This window comes from Delphinapterus leucas, chromosome 16 (assembly GCF_059928025.1).
Source record: "Delphinapterus leucas isolate spDelLeu-1000000601 "Yukka" chromosome 16, BTC_Dleu_Yukka2, whole genome shotgun sequence".
NCBI lineage: Eukaryota > Metazoa > Chordata > Mammalia > Artiodactyla > Monodontidae > Delphinapterus > Delphinapterus leucas.
The window spans coordinates 57,195,517-57,215,829 of NC_143144.1; the positions used below are offsets into that span (position 1 = coordinate 57,195,517).

General features: G+C 48.6%; 1 protein-coding gene across 6 annotated transcripts in view; it reads left to right on the forward strand.

Annotated features, from left to right (window-relative positions):
- Positions 1-3,324: 3,324 nt before the first annotated feature.
- Positions 3,325-20,313, forward strand: part of ZFYVE27 (zinc finger FYVE-type containing 27) — a 67,947-nt gene continuing 50,958 nt past the window's right edge. For 3 of the 6 annotated variants that reach the window (XM_089897988.1, XM_022569122.2, XM_022569123.2), the window contains exons 1-11: positions 3,325-3,512; positions 5,018-5,215; positions 8,687-8,757; positions 10,314-10,500; positions 12,957-13,052; positions 14,274-14,386; positions 15,121-15,266; positions 16,508-16,579; positions 18,584-18,728; positions 19,219-19,265; positions 19,603-19,684. In XM_089897988.1, coding sequence (XP_089754114.1) covers positions 5,019-5,215; positions 8,687-8,757; positions 10,314-10,500; positions 12,957-13,052; positions 14,274-14,386; positions 15,121-15,266; positions 16,508-16,579; positions 18,584-18,728; positions 19,219-19,265; positions 19,603-19,684 — 1,156 coding nt within the window. In that variant the 5' untranslated portion in view covers positions 3,325-3,512; position 5,018. The other 3 variants (XM_089897989.1, XM_089897991.1, XM_089897990.1) reach the window with 2 other exon arrangements.

The window sequence follows — 20,313 nt, forward strand, 5'->3', positions numbered from 1 at the left end:
GGTATACAAATATCTCTTCGAGACTCTGCTTTCAGTTCTTTTGGGTATATGCCCAGAAGTGGCATTGCTGGATCATATGGTGATTCTGTTTAACTTTTTTAGGAACTGCCATATTGTTTTCCATAGAGTCTGCACCATTTACGTTCCCACCAACAGCACACAAGGTTCTTGTTTCTCCACATCCTCACCAACACTTGTTATTTTTTGTTTTACTCATTTATTTTAAAACAAGCATTCACTGAGTACCTACTATGCCAGGGCTGTGCTATATACTTGGCAGAAACTGGGACTGGCAAGATGTTAAGTCACAGTCCCCCTGCTCTCAGGAATTCAGGACACAATGAGGTAAATAGTCATGTTCAAGAGAAAGATTGAAATGCAAGGTGAGGGACTTCCCTGGCGGTCCAGTGGTTAAGACTCCGAGTGTCCACTGCAGGGGGGCGTAAGTTTGACGCCTGGTCGGGGAACTAAGATCCTGCACGCTGCACGGCCAAAAAAAAAAAAAAAAAAAAGAAAAGAAAGAAAGAAAGAAAAAAGAAATGCAAGGTGATAGGTGCTTAATAGAGATGAAAGAGTTCTGTGTAAACACAGAGGAGGAAGTGAGGAATTATTTGGGGAAGTCTTTACAAAGAACCTGATATTCAAGCTGGATGTTAAAAGGTGAGCAGGGGGAGATGAGGTGGAAGGAAAGGTAATCTAAGCCGACAGAGCAGCACATAGCAGCCAGCCTCCAAGATGGCCTCCAGGATGGCCCCGATAATTCTCACCTCCTGGTAGTTATGCTGTTGTATAATCTTCCCACTATGCATTGGAATGTTGACTAGTTCGCACCCGTAAAACCAACAGGATACTGTGAAAGTGACAGTGTGTGACTTTTGAGGATATGGCATAGAAGACCTTGTAGCTTCCTGCTTTGCTCCCTCTTGGATCTCCTGCTCTGGGGGAAGTCAGCCTCCATGTCGCGAGGACACTCGAGATGCCTTCTGGAGAGTCCCAGGTGGAGAGGAACTGAAACCCCTTGCCAGCCTGTCAGCACAAGAGCCAGCACCAACCGGTCTGCTATGTGAGGAAGCCAATCCTCCAGCCCCATCAGGCCTTCAGATGACAGCAGCCCTGGCCAGCATCTGAGTACAACCTCACAAAAGCCCCTGGGCCAAAACCACCCACCAAGCTGCTTGCAGTTTCCTGCAAAACCCACCCAAAAGCCAAATAATACATATTTATTATTGTTTTAAGCCACTAAGTTTTTTGTTTTTTTGCGGTTTTGATAAGCCAGTAAGTTTTGAAATAATTGTTACACAGCAAGAGATAACTAATGCAGCTAGAAGCATGAGAAGATCTGGTGTATGCAAGAAACGGTGGCATGAGAGACCATCGCCAGAAGCCCCAAGTTTAGAGAGGCTTCTGAACAAGTCTGTGTAAGAGTGGGTGAGAGCGCCATCTGGTGGAGAAAGCTGTGCTTAGACATTCCCTTCTCTTCCTGCTCATATTTTTCCAGCTTGTTCTACCTAACATTTCTTGCTAATATTTCTCCAAGAGCCCCAGTGAAATTCAATTATGTGGACCATATACACCCTTGCTTATAGATTCAAAGACTAACCTCTGAAAAATGTCATGTTAAGGTATTAATTATCCTCTTTTTCTATTTTATTTTCTCCCTTAGTCTCTCCCACCTATCAGCTATCCAGGGGAAAACATCAGTGGCACCAGGATTTGAGGCAAGAAGTGAAGACTCAGAATGCTGGAGAAGGGAAAGAAGGAACCAGGAGAACTTGATTATGAAAAATCAGAGTCAGTTCCCAGAAAGCAGACTCCGGTTGACCAGTCTCTAGTTACCAGGGGAAGCCTTTGTTCATTGATGGGCCATGACTGTTGTCCTTTTCTGGTCTTTAGAGCCTTTTTGTATCCTCCAGTGTTTTCCTCAAATAATGTCTAGGAGTTCTGGAATAATATCCCTCAATTCTATAGCTGCCAGGAGAGAGAACCAATAAAACTACTAGCTACAGTCAGCCTGAGGCCAATGGTCCAGGCAGACCTAAGAAGGAGGGATTTCAAAGAAAGTGAAATCTACCTTTGGAGTAAATTACTGAAGGTGGAATTACAGGTAAAGATAATGAAGAAAAAACATTCTTCTTTCTCTGCTTCTCCTAGCCTCATCTTAAAGGAGAGGCAGAGTCCATCAGACAAGCCTGGCCCAGCCACAAAGCCAGGCCCATTCCTCTAAAAAGCAAGGGGATTTCTGAATATAGTTTAGTGGTGAGTGGCTGATTTGTATCTGTCTACCTTCTGGCTGTTTGGAGGGGGAAGTGATTACTTCTGGCTTGGGCAATCAGGGAAGGAGTGTAGACATTTGACTCCTGCCCAGATGAATGGGTTGGATTTGGACCCAAGCACAAGTGGGAGAAGGGCATTCCTCCCGGAGCTCACAGCACAAGCAATGTAAGGAGACCAGAATGCAAGGGGCACTTGAAGGTAACAATGGAGGAGTTCAGTTGGCTGAAGTTAAGAGGCTCCTGTAGGGAAGTAGCAGGGGATGAGGCCAGTAAATGCAGACTAAGGTGGTGATGGTATGGTTGGGGGAACCAGGGTCAGATGACACAGAGGTTAAAATCCCAGCTCACAGTTGCATACTAGCTGAGAGACACTGAAGTTCCTTGACAAATCTCAGATTCCTCATCTGTGAAATGGCGATAACCCTAACAGCGTTGTTGGAGGAGGACTAGCTAAGATAATGCCTACAGAGAGCTTAGTCCAGTGCCTGGCGCCTGGTAAGCCCTCCGCAAATAAATGTTAGTGTTATTATTATTAATGCAAAGGCATCCGATGCATGCTTTAAGGGCGATTAACCGGGCAACACAGTGAGAAGTGGGTTGAATTGGGAAGAGCTTGCCCAGGACCCTGTACACAGTAGCTACTCAGGAAACGCTGAACGGAATTGCATTCTCTGCTAGGCCTCGGGCAAGCAGGGATATGGTTTCTGCCTTTTGTAAGCTCACGGTCCCCAGGGGGTGAGGTAAGTGCCAAATTTGGTGGGGGGAGGATGCAGACGTAAATTCTTCAGATTAGCTTCTCTCCAACTGTTCCCTGCCGGAATCCAAAACGACGCGGGGACAGCGAGGGGTGGGGTTCCCTAAACTCCCAGGGTTTAGCGAACCGCCGTCGGGTAGGACTACAGCTGAGCCCAGGATCCTGGCTGAGGAAGAAAAGGCGCGCAGGCGTAGTGCGGACGAGGGCGCTCACCTGTCCTAGAGCGGGCGGAGCTAAACCCGGGAGGCGGGCGGGAGGCGGGGCGGGAGCGATGACGTCAAGGGCACGCCGCCGCCGAGCAATCGCGTCCCGGAAGCGGCGGCGGGGGAGGCGGCGGAGGTTCTCAGTACTGCGACTTCAGAGAGGCCTTGGGAAGAGGCGCGTCGTGGTGGGGCGGGCCTGAGGAAACGCGCTCGGGTCCAGTGGCCCTATCAGTGCCTCCTGGCCGTCCCCGCCTCTTCCCCACCGTCGCAGCGACCGCTTAGGTGAGGTGCCACCCCCACCCAACTCTGGTGTGTCCGCCGACTGTGCGGAGTTGGGCGCCAGAACGCCGCGGGGGCCGCCACCTGCTGGCCCAGCGACCTTGGGTGTGGTCTTATGTGGTTTGGGTCTCAGGGCCCCGTCCGGCTCCCTGGGCTGCAGGGGTGATGGTCCGGCCTCTGCCGGCGCAGATCTGCTTCACCCTTTCCTGGGCTCTTACCACGCGCCCGCCTTGGGTCCTTTCGTCCTAGCTCCTCCTGAGGGGGTCTCGGGTTCCTGGTGGCCCCTTTGTTACCCTCCCCTTCAAACACCCTCCTCCCCCCGTCGTCCCAGATCGCAGCGCCTTGCCTGGAACTGGCTTTTGTTGCTGTGGGCCAAGGGTCTACCTCCTTGTTTACTGCTTAGCGTTTGGGCCGGACTTTGAAATTAGGAGAGACGGTGGGAGTTCTGTGGCTATCCCCCTCAGAGAAGAGAAAAGGGAATGGGGTTTTATGGAAGGTGATGACTGCCCCGTAGGGTTCAAGGGGAAAAAGGGGCGGGTAATGGGCAGAGATGGTTCAGGAGGTTGTTGGGAACAGAAGGGAGAGGGAAAGCTTAGAGCATGCAGCAGGGCGGAAGAAAGCTCTGGGGTCCTGGAGGGTGAGCAATTAATTCACTCACTCAGCGAGCATTTATTACATTCGCATTGTGTGCGGAAACAGTGGTGAATGGAAGACGTAGTCTTTGACCTGCTGGAACTCAAAGTTAAGAGGGGCAGACTGGCAAGAAAGAAGGGAGTTTTGCTTTGGTGTGATAAATGCTGTTAGGGTACCGAGTACATGATCCTTTGGGAGCATTGGGGAGGGTCTCCCAGTCCAGACTGGAGTTGTTGGCAAAGACTTCTCAGAGCAAGGGAGTGGTGTTTAAGACGATACCTGAGTGATGAGTAGAAATTAACTAAGTAAAGAGTGGGAGAAAAATATTTCAGGACATCGTTTCACTTGAGACCCCAGGCTGCCTCTCACCAGCAACCATGTGTGCTTGGTCTTTATGGTTTATACTCTTGATGGGTCTGTGGGGAAAAGAACATTAGGTGGAGAGTCAGAAGAGCAGGATTTTATACAGTTGACCCTTGAACAACGCAGGGGTTAGGAGCGCTGACCCTCTGTGAAGTCAGAAATTGGAGTATGACTTACAGTATGCCCTCCCTCCACGCGGTTCCTCCGTATCCGCCGTTGGGCATCTGAGGATTCAACCGACTGCAGATGGTGTAGAACTGTAGTATTTACTGTTGGAAAAAATCTGCATATAAGTGGAACCGTGAAGTTCAAACCCATGTTGTTCAAGGGTCAGCTCTATCTGGGTCATTCACTTCACCTTGCTGAATGTGTCTTCCTCTGTGAAATAGGCTTTCCACCTGTAGCCCTGCCTACCTCATAGGTTTATTATGGCACCACATGAAATAATGCAAGTAGAAGTGTGTTGGGCATTGGAAGTGCAATGCAAATGTCAGGAATTCTTATGGTTACAGGATGCAGACCTCAGAGCGAGAGGGGTGTGGGCCAGAGGTGAGCCCCAGCATGGTCCCCGAGGCTCCCCTGGAGTCTCCAACTGCTCCTGCCAAGTCCCCGGCGTTTGATCTTTTCAACTTGGTTCTGTCCTACAAGAGGCTGGAGATCTACCTGGAACCTCTGAAGGATGCAGGTGATGGTGTCCGGTATTTGCTCAGGTACAGATTTTATTTAGGGTTGCTCTAACCTGCTGGGCCTTCTGCCTTCCTGCTTTGTAGTTGCGCTGGCCACTTAGGCAGTGGCTGGGTTATCCTTTCTGCGCTGGTGAGGAGCAGTTCTGGGAGGTCCTTTGGGCCTCTGGGCTTATTCTAGACCCTGTGTCTCAGGCCCAACCCAGGAGAGGCAGGCACTGGGAACCATCTGGCCTTTCACCAGGGTTTCTTCTTTGTGGCTGAATAAGCTCATACCTCAGGACTGCTAGCTAGCCTTGACCATTGGGCCTTTTATATCCAGAGCAGGCTTTTTTTTCCCTTCTCTCCCAACATTAGCATAATTCATATTAAAATTAGGATGCAAATAACTATGAATAAGCAGACACTATTTTCACTAATCCTTTAGGATTATGGCTCTCAAAAGTCTTTGTTCCTGTTCTGCTTTGATTTTCATCCTTGGTAATTTTCTTTTTTCTCCTTTCAGCTCACCTTATTTCTTATGCTAAAGTATTTAAAATTATAGATACATACCACTCTGCTCCCTAAACACATTATTTAGTTTGTTTCTAAATAATAATGACTTTTTTAAAAAAAATAAGGTAACATCATACCTAACACAATTAACAATGATTCCTTGATGTCACCCTATACCCAGTTCATATTCAGGTTTTCTCAGTTGTGCCAAGAATGTCATTTACCATTGTTTTGGTCAAATCAGGCTCCGATCCAGCACCATGCATTCTGTATGGTTATTATGTCCCTTAGGTCTTTCTGAATCAAATGGTCTCTTTCACACACTGACTTGCTGGAGAATTTCCTACCTAGTTTTGTCTGGTTGCCGCTTCTTCCTGGTGCAGACTGGAAGTTAAATTTAAAGGTTGGATTAGATTTGAGTAAAAAAAAAATTTTTTTTTAAATTTTTTGTGCAAAGGTTATGTGTTCCTAATACTGCATTGTAATGGAAATCACATAAAACCAGCTTGTCCTAAAGAGCAGATGTTCTTCATCTACAGCCTGTGGGTGGGGCTGTCAGGGTCAGTGAATCTCCTGAACCTGCATGTAAAGTTGTGTGGGCACACATGTGTGTATTTCTAGGGAGAAGCTTCTAGTTTTCATCAGATTCTTTTAAAGGCCTTCAACCGTCTCAGATGCCTGAGAGACGCAGGTAGGAGACAAGGGCGGGTAGGGTTGGGTTAACCTCTCAGGGTGCTCTGGAGTATTTATTCTTACCTCATTCTGGAAATAGTGGGAGGTTTATTTTTAACTCTGACCAATGCCCTGAGTTTTTCTTGTTCACCCCAGAACCCCTTTAATTTATGGCATTATCCCTAGAGATGAGCTGGTCAGTGTTCCAGAGCAATGTTCTCTACTTTTAGATGACTATGCTGTTGATGTAAGGAGTAGGGAGATGGTGTAAGGAGGGGCTCGCTTTGTAATCCCATCATGACCAACTAGCTGAAATGAATTGTGGTCTTCCTTAGGGGAGTGTGTGGGCTCTGGAAAGCACGGGGCTGTGCTCTCTGGCGTTTTCTACTGTGTGTGTGTGTGTGCACGCGCACGCATGCACCTGTGCATGCAAACGTATGTGTGTATGTATATACGTGTGTATGTATGTATGTGTGTTTTGCCTTTTCGTGGCAAAGCACAAAAGTTAAATATATCCTGCCCTTCTCCTTTTCCAGCACTGGTCTCTTAGTGCTTCTTGGCACTAATGTATTAGGATTTTTTCATTTTATGAAATTAGAAATCTGAGGATGTGGTGGGATTGACTAAGCTGGATGGAGGAGGAGCCTCGGGACTCAGAAGCCCCCAGGAGCTTATGGTCTCCGAGCCGCTGGGAGATGGAGCGCTGGTCCGTGAAAGTGGCTGTCAGATTAGTTTGTGTGTTTGGTTGTTCTTTTCTTAGTAAAGAGGATTTGACTTTGCAGAGGGATCTAATCTTGAGCTTCTATGAGGTCTGAAGCCTGGAGCTACAGTAGATTTTTAAAAGACTTCTCTCTTCTGGGATCAGCTACTCTGGTAGGTGGGTCTCCATGACCAAAGTGTCGGTAAAGACAGATAGAATGGGAGAGGCTGGGAATTCCCTCGCGGTCCAGTGGTTAGGACTCTGCAGTTCTACTGTAGGAGGCGCAGGTTCGATCCCTGGTCGGGGAACTAAGATCCCACATGCCACGTGGCATGGCCAAAAAATAAACAAACAGATCTTTAAAAAAAAAAGAGAGAGAGAGAGAGAGGCTTTAAAATGAAAGCGATCTCTGGCTGTGTGTTATTTTTATTTCTGAGATGGGATTGGCCTTAGACATGACTTAATTTGCTTTTACCCTGGTAGCAGCCACTAGATGGGTCTGAGGCCTAATTAGGGTGGTGTAGTTGGAGTGTATGGAATTTTAAGACAAAGGCAGAGAGAGGTCATTTCACTCCCTTACTCATAACTCTTGTTAAAAAAAAAAGCACCCCATAAATTAGTTAACCTCATTTAGTAACTGTGAAATATCCCAGTTAGAGCAAAAGAAAATGCATTGAAGTTCTGAATACATTGCAACTTACCCGTTGATTTTTCTATTTGACTCTCTCCTCTGAGGGCCCACCTTATATCCACTGACACTGCTCTTTAGAATATAGGTGTCAGTGGCTTCGTGATTACGTCTGTGCTCCCTTTACCCTGTTAAATGTCCTTTATCAAGGACTAAGCCAGCACCGTTGCTCGTCCTCAGCAACCTGTCTCTGATTTTCTTTCCTCCGTCTTTGGAGGCTTCTGCTTGGCATTTGGTGGTGGTGGGAGCTGGGTCTGTGTTTGCTTCTAAAAGTTCCAGTTCACTTTGGGTGTGTTTGCTGAGGGAATGCCAACCCTGGTTTTGTCTTCATTTTTTATATGTTGAAATGAAACCTTTATTATTTTCTTTCCTTTGGAATTAATGTATGTTTAAAACAAACTCTCAAAATCACAGAAATAAGAGAAAGTCGCAAATAAGGTCAAAGAAATCCTTTACATTTTGTTCTCTCAGTTTCCATATTAGATGAGTCTTGTGCAGTAAGCATGTGTTCTTACGAAATTGTAAAAAAAAGAATACGTTACATATCAACTCTGTCTCAGTAAACACAAAGAATAAAGGAAAACTCTTAAAGAAGAATGTCATCGGCACCTCTTAAAGAGAATAGAACCTTACAAAACACAGGTTAAACAGGGTTATAACATTAACAGATAATTTCATAAATTCTTCCTCCTCCTGGGAAAAGGTTCTACAGGTCTTCTGGTTCTGAGAGGATGCCCTTTCTCACCCCGGGGCCTAAGGTGTGGCCTCAGCTCCTCTCCCGGTCGCCTGTTCAAGTGAGAGACCCACTTTTCATTTCTCCCTGACCCTCCTAGCTCCAGGGCCTCCTCTTCCTCCTGGTTTTGAAGACCCGCCTGTGTGCCCATCTCCCCTTCCTGGCTGGAGGGGCAGCTGTCTTCAGTGACCAGGACTCTCTGTGTTGTAGGTGGCAGACACCATTGTGTTCCTTGCTGACCTGCCTGGGCCTCAACATCTTGTTCCTCACCTTGAATGAGGGTAAGAACCAGGGGCCAGGGGTTTTTTGTGAATGAATGCGGGGAGGAATTCTGAGAAGCGGCCCATGTGAGGGAGCCGCCTGTGTCGCCATGGAGTTGGCCTCCCTCTGTGTCTGCTCCGTATCAGAACACAGGCTCCTGAGAGACCCACCCTGGGCTAGAATCCTGGCCGGGCCACTGGTGTGACCTTGGAAGTTCTTTAACCTGTCCATTAAGGCCTAATTTTCCTCATCTCTGAAGGGAGGATAGTAACAGTGCTTTCCTCAGAGGGTCGTTGTGAGGAATGAGATAATCTATGTATAACACTTAACACAGTTCCTGACACAGAATAAGCAGTCAGTACATTATAGCTGTTATTATTATTTCCTTCTGGACTGAATGCTGATGCATTAACCTTTTCCCATTTTGGTTTCTGGGGTCATTTGGGGACATGACATGGGGTGAAGGTACTAGGAAGGTGAGCTGATCAGAGATTTTTGCCACATCTGTTGATTTTCTGTGGCTCAGCAAGTGAGCCTGGCCGGGGCTGCTGGGCAGTCACCAGTGGTGAGGGGTCTGTGGCATGAAGCCTTTGAGGTTGATGTGTGGACGGGTGGGTAGCTGGTGGGGTCCTGGGGACCTTTTATGACAAGGTATGCTGGGGCCCAGCCCTTTTAGTCGGAACTGGCAGATGGCTGCAGAAAAAGCCAAACCCCTCAAGGGAAATGAGTGAAGGGCCTGGGGCAGAACGTTCTGAGGAGCTGAGTCCTTTCTTCATGCGTTTGTTCTATTGAATTCACATTTCTCAAGTGTCTCCTTTGCCTCCTGTGGTTTCAATGGGTTGAAAATAAACCCGTTTCACATAAAACCTCATCTTCTATGTCTTAGTAGGACTCTTCTTTGTCTGATTGAAACTCAGATATCCTTCCCACGCTGTTAGATTTTTCTAAATATATTTCCAAAGTAAATCAGTTCAGATGACATATGTTTAACAAGCATTTACTCAGTGCCCAGTGCTCTGTTAGCTTGCTTTGGAGGGTACCATGTTAACATGGAAGAAGTTCGTTCTTTGGATTTTCTTTTAGCCTCACCATTGCTCGATCCACAGTGGTCTGTGGTATCCTAAACTCCAAAGGAAGGCTTCCAATCTGCCCTAGTGGCCCAAAGATCAGACTGTCAGTCATCGGGAGCTCCCAGCGGCCAGACTCCAGGCACGAGCCACCTGCTGTGTGCTGTGTGCTAGTGTAGTGATTTTTAATATTTTAAAAAAAGGGTCTGGGGCTACAGCAGTGACCAGATGGGGGAAAGTCCCAGCTCTTAGGAGCCTACATTCACAGAGGAGCCAACGACTGTATGTGTAATCTGCCATGCGGTGATAAGTTCTATGAGGAAAACTAAAGCTGGGTTAAGGGGCTGGAGGCCGTGGGGGGGCGGGGGTTCTGTTTCATACTGGGTGGTTGGGGGAGGTCTTTTGGGCAGAGACCTGGAGCAGGTGAGGGAGCGAGCGCGTGGACATGTGGGTGGGCGGAGGCTCCTGGTCCTGCTCTCTGCTTATCTGCAGTGTTTTTGCTCCCATAGGTGCATGGTACTCAGTGGGTGCCCTGATGATTTCAGTGCCCGCCCTGCTGGGCTACCTTCAGGAAGTCTGCCGGGCACGGCTGCCTGAGTCTGAGCTGATACGGAGGAAGTATCATAGCGTGAGGCAGGAGGACCTTCAGAGAGCTCGCCTGTCTCGCCCTGAGGCCATAGCTGAGGTGAAGAGCTTGTGAGTATGGGAGGGGCCAGGGAGGTGAGGGACAGTGACAGTACCAGCTGCCACCACACTGAGTGCTTGCTGGGCACCAGACATTGTAGTGGGCAAACCATGGATGTTATTTCATCTTTTTTTTTTTTTTTTTTTTTTTTTTGCGGCACATGGGCCTCTCACTGTTGTGGCCTCTCCCGTTGCGGAGCACAGGCTCCAGACACACAGGCTCAGCGGCCATGGCTCACGGGCCTAGCAGCTCCGCGGCATGTGGGATCCTCCTGGACTGGGGCATGCACCTGTGTCCCCTGCATTGGCAGGCGGACTCTCAACCACTGCGCCACCAGGGAAGCCCCTCCTTTCATCTTTTTAACAGTTCTGGGAGGTAGCTACTATGATTGTCCTCCATTTATGGATGAGGAAAAAGGCAATTGACCAAGCTGGGATGGGAATCCAGATCTAGCCGATTTCACAGTTTAGGGTCTTGACTGAACGCACGCACACACACACACGCACGCACACACACACACACACACGAGCCACTGCCTGGGTTCAAATCTCAGTTCTGCCATTTAATCGCTGTGACATTGGGCAAGTTACTCAGGTTCCTCATCTGTTAAATGGGATAATTATAGGCTTACCTCATAGGTGGTTGTGACAATTAAATGAGTGTCTGGTACCCAGGAAGTCATCATCACTATGCTGTGGAGGAACTTCCCTAAATGTGACAGAGCTGGTACTTCTGAGGAAGCACCTTAAGACTGTTGGATAACATTAACCATAACAACTTCAGTGGCTCTCGTCAAATACAGCAGGGGTTCTCATCCCTCCCTGGGCAGCAAAGGCCTCTGTGGAGCTCCAAAGGAAACTTATAAACCAGTGGAGGGCTGGGCCCCACCCCAGAAATTCTGAGTCAGTTATCTGGAGTGGGGCCTGGGTATCTGCAGTTTTTCAGAAAACCTTTTCACTTTGAAATGATTTTAAACTTACAGAAGATTTCCAAGAATAGTACAAAGAACTCCCACATGCCCTTTACCCGGATAGAACAATTATTAACATTTTGCCACGTTGGCTTCATCTATCTCTCTACACTAAGACATTATTTTTTTTCTTTCTGAACGATTTGAAAGTAAGTTACAAACATCTTGCCTATTTACCCCAAATACTTCAGCATGCATTTTCTAAGAACAAGGATATTCTCTTCTGTTTCCAAAGTCCTGTAATCAAAATTAGGAAATTTAACATTGATAACATTAGCATTATCTAATAATTGTTCATGATCAAATTTTGCCATTTGTATTAATAAGGTCTTTTATATAAATTTCTCCTGATCTAGGCTCCAATCCAGACTCGTGCATGACATTTAGTTTTTATGTCTCTTTAGTCTCCTATGAACTGGAATAGTTCCTTGGTCTTTGTTTCTCATGACTTGACATTTTAAAATAGAACATGTTTATTATTTTGTAGAATTTCTCTGCATTTGTGGTAGTTTGGTTCCTCATGATTAGATTCAGGTTCTGCATTTTTGGCAGGAATGTGACAAGTGACATTGTCATTGTATCATATCAAGAGGTACATGATGTCACTGTCTGTTATGGGAGATACTAACTTTGGTCACCTTGGTGCAGGTTTCTCCACTGTAAAGTGACCATTCATTTTACCCTCTGGAGTTAGTAATCTGAGGGGGACTTTGAGACTTTGTAAATATCTTGTCCCTCATCAGATACACACCCACTACATTGAAATCCATTGCTAGGTCTTACTTTCATCAACTTATTACTATGATGGTTGCAAAGGTGATTTTCTAATTGTCATTATTACCTGACATTCTATAAGAAAGAGCGTTTCCTTATTATCAATACGAACGTAGGAATTTTAAATTTTATTCAATGGGTTATAATTTATTATTGTCATTGTTAATTTTGATCTCAGTCCTAGATTTGTCAATGGAGCTCTTTTGAACTGGCCCCTGTGTTCTTTCAATGGTCCCCATCATTTTCGAGTGCTTCCTTATTCTGTGGTACAACAGAATGTTCACATTCATCTTGCACATTCCCTGCCCTGTTCTAGAATCAGCCATTTCTCCGAAGAGCGCTTCAGAAACCAAGATCTGGGTTCTCATTTCACAAGCATGTGCTCTTTGCTTTTGGGGGGCATCCATTTAAAAAAACTCTTCATGTCAGTCTACCTTACCTCCCAGGTGGAGACACATTGCTCTACATCCTGCCATTTATCCTCACAGCTCCAGTGCATCTGGGAGGTGGGTACCCTGCTCCTCCTATTATAGAGGAAAACTGCATCCTTGGAAAAGTTAAGTAGCCAGCCCAACATCAACATCTAGGAAGAGACCAAAGCAGGAACCTTGGCAAGGGTTCAAAAAAGGGGGCTGAAGTGTACGAAGTTTCCCCAAACTCTCTGATCCCTCTGGGTGAGGCAGGGCGTATAGCTTGCACAAGCCCCCTATGTTGTGTCTGCAGCTTGATCCAGCTGGAGGCCTTCCTGAGCCGCCTGTGCTGCACTTGTGAAGCCGTCTACCGCGTGCTGCACTGGGAGAACCCCACCGTGTCCTCACAGTGAGTGCCCGTCCGCTCCCACCACCGCTGCCCTGAGGACCCCAGGCAAAGCCAGCTGCCTCGAGAGGGCTCCTGTTGCCCTAGCTCAGGGGAAAAGAGCCCACTAGACTCTTGTGTGCAGACCTGTACGTAGGCTTGTGGGCTTGAATGCACTGCTTTTGTTCAGACACCTTCTTTTAGGTGTGGTCATAATATTTTAATAATAGAAAAATAACTCACCATGGAATCTCCCACCCTGATATAGCAGCCAGTCTCATGTTTGGATTGCCTTGTAGAGTTTGTCACATGCAAATGCTCTCTATAGCTCATAGTGTATGTGAGAACCCGTTTTTTTCCACTTATTGTTATCATATAACTGGTTTTCCATGTTGCTACATAGCTTTTGGAATTACTTGTAATACAACATTAATATAGATGGTGATTATACTATAATTTATGGAACCATTCTGTGATATGTTTAGTCAGTTTCTACTTTTTATTACTAACCCTGTAGTGCACATTTTTATGGGTATAGCTTTAATCTTTCGAAATTTTTTTTTTCTTAGAATACTAGGATGGAACTATTGAATCAAATGAAATGAATGTTTTTAAGGCTCTTTGTATATGAATAATAATGACAACTAATACTTGTTTAGCCTTCCCCTGGTGCCAGGCACTGTGCTCAGGGCTTTCCATGGTACTGTCTCACTCTTGGTAGTGACCCTATGAGGAAGGTGCTATTTCAGTCCTCATTTTTTTGGGCCGCACCACTCCACATGGGGGATCTTAGTTTCCCGACCAGGAATCAAACCCACGCCCCCTGCGTTGGAAGCACGTATTCTCAACCACTGGACCGCCAGGGAAGACTTAGTCCTCATTTTACGTGTGAAGGAAGTAACACTCAGAGAGCCAAGGGACTTGCATAAGGTCACACAGCAAGAAGTGGCAGAGCGGGATTCAGATCCAAGTCTGTCTTATTCTAGACTTCAGAGTCTAGATCCTGAGGAGAGATGTGTGTTGGACCAGTTTAGGCGGCCCCGCCCGTGTCAGTTGTGACCTGTTGGTGGTTGTAAATCCTTCCTCCTCACTTTACTTTCCAGTTGTTTGATTAGCAGATCTTGTCAGCTTATTAACTGTTCCCATAGCTGTTTGTTGCCCAGACCCCCATGTGGGTGTGCCCTAAACCAGTTTCCTTCTGATCTTACGAATTTCTGATCCTGTGGTTCCTCTCTGTCGATCCAGGTTCTATGGGGCTCTTCTGGGCACGGTTTGCATACTGTATCTGCTGCCGCTGTGCTGGGTCCTTGCCCTTTTAAACAGCACACTCTTTCTGGGAAATGTGGAGTTCTTCCGAGGTAAGCCCTGGAGAGCCTGACAGAGATGGGACCCGGCTCTGAGGGCTGGTTAGGCTCCCCTTTATCTCTACGGCTGATCATCTGTTTGCTGTGCCTTCCACAAGGGGGCAGCACCACACTAGGGTCCTCCCTTGGAGAGTGGTGGGCCCTGCCTCTCAGATGTTCAGTGGGATACAGGGGAGGCTGCTACCAGGGGTCCCTTTCCCTTCCCCAGACAGATGAATCACTGCTCACATGATATGGTGGCTTCTGGGAGATGAGGGAGGGATGTTTTCCCAGTGTTGCCATCCACCTCCCAGGATGCAGCCCCCCAGGAATTGCTGCCTCATCTCTGTGATCCCAGAGTACCTGTCTGCCGTCTGGCTTCTAAAGCACTGAAACAGTCTGGAGAGGCCTTGAGCCGTAGAAGCCTGGGCCTGTACATATGTTGGGGTGATTGCTATACTTGTTTTCCTCCCTGTGGTTGGAAATTAATTATAGAAGCCATGATTTATCAGGCACTTACTACATTTAATCTCTCTTTAACAATCTCATGGGGTAGGTATTGGTACATCTGTCTTGTTTATGAGGCTTGGGTTAGGTGACTTGTTCAGAGTTAGGAGGGCGACTGTTTCCTGCTGCCGAGAGGGGGTGCTGGAGGAGGCAGCCAGCTGGCTGCAGTAGTGGGTACCCCCAGAGCACTGCTCATTGCATCCTGATTCCGCCTCCCACCCTGTTCTCCCTGCTCTGGGTAGTGGTGTCTGAGTATAGGGCCTCTCTGCAGCGGCGGATGAACCCCAAGCAGGAGGAGAGTGCCTTTGAGAGCCCGCCACCGTCGGATGCCGGGGGGAAGGGCGCTCTGCCGGACTGCACACCTGCACCTGCGCCCACGCCCACAGAGGTGAGTGCCCCTAACCACCCGGGCAGAGCCTGCTGCGGGCGGGCTGCCCAGCCTCTCTGTTACCAGCTTGTTCATACCAAATAACTCCTGGGCTGGCCTCTGTAGTTCCTGCTCCTTCGCAGGCCCATCTCCTCTGAAGTGCTTAATGGTAATGACTATAGTTAACTAGTAACAAGAGCTATGCTGTGCTTTATCGAGTGTTCACTCTGCTGTTCCAAGTACTTTATGGACGTTAACCCCGGGAGGTGTGGGTTGTTTCTGAGAATGAGATTGCTCTCCTTGTAGAAGAGAAGGCTGAGGCGCAGAGTGGTTGTCCGGGGCAGTGGGCCCAGGTCTCAGATCCACGCCCTGTGGTTCTAGAGCCTGTGCTCTCAGCCACGGCGCTCTCCAGCCACTGTGCGTCCTTTTGTGGCCTTGGTCCCATCGCCCTGTCCTGCTAGGTTACGGACTGCTCTCTTTCCCCTGACTTCTTCCTTTCTGGCAGTTGTGCCATTTCCTCTGTGGCGTGAACTGTTGTTTTTCTTTTCTTTTTCTTTTCTTTTTTTTAAAAATTGATTAATTAATTAATTAATTTTTTGGTTGTGTTGGGTCTTCGTTGCTGTGCGCAGGCTTTCTCTAGTCGTGGCGAGCAACTCTCTGTTGCGGTGCGTGGGCTTCTCATTGCGGTGGCTTCTCTTTCTTGCAAAGCACAGGCTCCAGGCATGCGGGCTGCAGGAGTTGTGGCATGCAGGCTCAGCAGTTGTGGCACACGGGCTCAGTTGCTCTGCGGCATGTGGGATCTTCCCGGACCAGGGCTTGAACCCGTATTCCCTGAATTGGCAGGCGGATTCCTAACCACTGTGCCACCAGGGAAGTCCCTCTTTTTTTTAAAAAAAATAATTTTTTTTATTTTTAAATTTTTGGCTGTGTTGGGTCTTCGTTGCTGTGCGCAGGCTTTCTCTACTTGCGGTGAGCGGGGGCTACTCTTTGTTGCGGTGCGCGGGCTTCTCATTGCGGTGGCTTCTCGTTGCGGAGCATGGGCTCTAGGCGCGCAGGCTCAGTAGTTGTGGCTCGCGGGCTCTAGAGCGCAGGCTCAGTGGTTGCAGCCCTGCATTGGCAGGCGGATTCTTAACCAGTACACCATCAGGGGAGTCCCTTGAACCATTGTTTTGAGAAATCTGGATGCTGGCTCCGGGGAGGTGGCCTCTACCTTTGGGGCAGGGCTGCCATCTCTCTGACTGTAATAGAGTCTCTCTCCCCAGGACCTCACGCCAGGCAGTGTGGAGGAGGCTGAGGAGGCCGAGCCTGACGAGGAGTTTAAAGATGCAATTGAGGTGGGTGGCCTTCCCCAGCACCCTCAGCTGACCAGGTCAGAAGTTGGGTGGTCCTGGAGCCATGTAGCTTCTCACATTCCAAGTCTGGGTTTTTAAAGTTTTCTTATGTCCAAGTGAGAAGCTGAAACTTGCTCTGAGCTAAAACTCACTGGTTCAAAGGGTGCCACTGAACCTCCACCCATCCTTTTGCTGACCTAGGCATCTGTCCTGGGTGCCCAGGGCAGGGATGGCCCTGTAAGACTCTGGAAAATGCCCTGTTGGGGGAGGTGGGTCATTTACTGCCTTGGCTGGAGACTGTGGGCTTGGTGCCTTAGATGTGGGGAAGGCAGATGTGGAGGAGGGCACTGCTGGGGTCTCTGCCTGCTCTTCTGAAGGATGAGGTCTGTAAGATGTCCCTTTGACGGGTGAGGATGGGACATTGGAGAAGGCAGTTGCATGACCAAGTGCTAAGTCAGAGAGTTAGACAGTCTTCCTGGTTTTAGGACAGTGGTTCACACTCATAGTTTGCAGAAGTGTTTTATTTGGCATGAGAAACTTTAAAATAATTTTTTGAGCCAATATTTAAAAATGGAGAGATTGCGGTGGAAACTCTAGGTTTTCAGTTTTTCTAAAAGCTCAGAAGCTCTGGGAGCCCTGAATCTGTAGCAGTCAATGTAGCCGAGGAGTGACTGTCTCCTTTAGAGAAGTCACATAGTCCTCACTACTTCCTGTCGTCCCCCGTCACCGAGTCCTAGTGGCAGTTGCCATTTATTGTCACGTTTGCACTATGGCGTTTCTTTTTTTTTAAATATATATTTTTAAATTTTATTTTATTTATTCTTTTTTTTTTTTTTTTTGGTTGTATTGGGTCCTCGCCGCTGTGCGTGGGCCCTCTCCAGCCGAGGCAAGTGGGGACCGTTCCTCACCGTGGTGCATGGACCTCTCACTGCGGTGCACGGACCTCTCACTGTGGTGGCCTCTCCCGTTGCGGAGCATGGGCTCTAGGCGCACGGTCCCCAGCAGTTGCGGCACGTGGGCTCAGTAGTTGTGGCTCACGGGTTCCAGAGCGCAGGCTCAGTAGTTGTGGTGCACAGGCTCAGTTGCTCCGCGGCACGTGGGATCCTCCCAGACCAGGGCTCGAACCCGTGTCCCCTGCGTTGGCAGGCGGACTCCCAACCACTGTGACACCAGGGAAGCCCTATGGCTTTTCTTATAGTAGGAAATCACTTCTCTTTATGTCTCTTTGTAAAGTGGGGGATACAAGAAATGGAGGTTTTGTGAGTTTTCACCAGGCCTATGATTTACACCCAGCCCGCTTTACTATTACATTAGCCTCGTCCATGTGGGCATTTACATTTTCAACTGCTAAGATTTCTCTAAGACTTGAAGCGGCTGTGGACTCTGAGTCTTGGTGGTGGTGGTAGGGAATATATATAGCAGGGGCTTTCAAGCAGGTTTGTTCATGACCTAGAGTAAGGAACACATTTTACATCTTGACCCAGTTCACACTTATGTCTGTGAAATATGAAAAACTTAAATAAAACGAGTTTCCTGAAAAATACATTGTAAGGGATATTTTCTTTCCTGTTCAATTCTGTTCTATTAAGATAACGACCAAATTAATTTCACCCAGTTTGAAAAACAGTAATACACAGCTTCCCCCAAGCTTATTTGATGTTGGGGTCCTTTTACAGGGGCCTCTGTTAACGTCACCCTTTGGGACGTGCTCAGACAAACTCAGCATAGCACTTATGTGCTTCCTTTCCTTTGGGGGCCCCCCTCCCAGCAGCTTCCTTCTTGCTATCTTCTCTCTGTTTTCTCTCCTTCTCCCCTGCACCTTGGGAGGCAGGAGACCCACTTGGTGGTGCTGGTAAGTAGCAGCCTTGGTGAGGTGGGCAGGGGCTGGCGGGATGGGGGGAAGGGTGGCCGAGCCGGTGGTTGCCACGCCTCTCGGGGTCCGCCATGCACACAGATCCCGGAGCCCTGCCACAAGGTGGGCAGAACTGGAAGCGGCTTTTCCCACAGGAGGATGACGAGGGGGCCCCGTGCCCGGCAGAGGATGAGCTGGCCCTGCAGGACAACGGGTTCCTGAGCAAGAACGAGGTGCTGCGCAACAAGGTGTCGAGGCTCACGGAGCGGCTCCGCAAGCGGTACCCGACCAACAACTTCGGTACGGCCCAGGGGAGGGCTGGCTGGGGGGCGCCCCGGCCGTGGGGCCAGAGGTGCTGGGTTACGAGGAGAGCAAGGAGTAAAGCTGTGTCCACAGGACCCTGGGGAGGTAGCACATGCACAGAGGGACTGAGAGGGAGGGAACGTGGGTTCCTTCTTGTGTCTCTGTCCTTACTAAATCTTGAGGGAAGATGAGGAATTCAGTTCCAGAAGCGCCACTCCGGGACTGCAGAGAGGTGTGGTCCTTGAGGCAGGCAGAGCTGCGGTGGGCAGTGGAGCATAATGGCAGGGAACTGAGTGTGGAGTCGGTTTTTCCTTCTTAGTTTGAATCCCTCCTTCTGGCTCTGGATCTGGACTTTGCACTCTGCTCCCAGCCAAGGAGTCTGGGCTGGGCTGGTGCCCTGAGTGTCCCCATTTAGAAGAGTCAGGAGAAGACGAGAGTTGCAAGGCCTGGGCTGGGTCAAAGCTGAGCTGCTGCCTCTGTTTCTCAGGGAGCTGTACGGGCTGCTCGGCCACCTTCTCAGTGCTGAAGAAGAGGGTAAGTCTTCTCGAGGGTGTGTTTGCTGGGGACTTGGGACGAGATGTAGGGGAGTAGCTCGAGGTCACAGATGAAGTCTGACTGCTTGGGCCACATTGGGCCTGAGGTCTGGTCTGAGGTTTGCTCAAATGAGTGGGTCTCCGGAGCCCTGCCCCTGTGCCCATGCCTTCACCAGCCTTCTCTTGGGATGTCCCATCTGGTCTCAGTCCTGCCCCGCTCGGGCACGTCCCCACTCCCATAGTTGTCCCAGGTTCTCTGGGTGGGGCCAGCTGGTGGAAAGGAGCTCCAGGTGCCCGGGGGCAGGCGATCCAAGACTGACCCTGGCTCTTGTCTGCAGCGGAACTGCAGTAACTGTGGAAACAGCTTCTGCTCTCGGTGCTGCTCCTTCAAGGTACCCAGGTCCTCCATGGGGGCCACAGGTGAGTGGTGCAGGCTGGGGGTCCGGGCAGCGGGAGGGCGCGCCTGCCTCCCACCTCCTCTGGGGGCTGCTGTGTGTGGGCAGGGAGCCAGGGGTCAGTGAGAGGTCCAGGGAACTCGGGATCTCCTCCATCTCCCTTTAACGAAGGAAAAACGAAAACATTTGATGCGCGGACAGGAGTATATATATATAAAACGCACCTGAATCGTGAAGCGCAGTAAGGACTACCTCCCACCGCTCAGTAAAGTTAGAAAATAGAGCACGAGCAACACCACCAAGGCTCCCAGCGCCATGCCCGCCTTCCCCAGGCAGACCACCTCCTGAATTTCATTCTTTCTCATGGCCTTGGTAATGCTTTTAACTAAAAAAAAAAAAAATTTATTTTCCTTCTATAAAAGCTATACCTACTCATTGTAAACAAAACAAAAAGCCAAAGAAAGGAAAACATTCCTAATCTCTCCCAGAGAGAACTGTTAGGCGTGGACCCTTCCCGGTCATTAATGCCGTCACACACGGGATAAATACATATGCATGTTCTAAAAAAAAATGGGAGCATGTATTACATACTGCTTTGCACTACGTTACAATGTTAAATGGAGTGTCCTTTTTTCATTCTTCTGGTCATGCTAG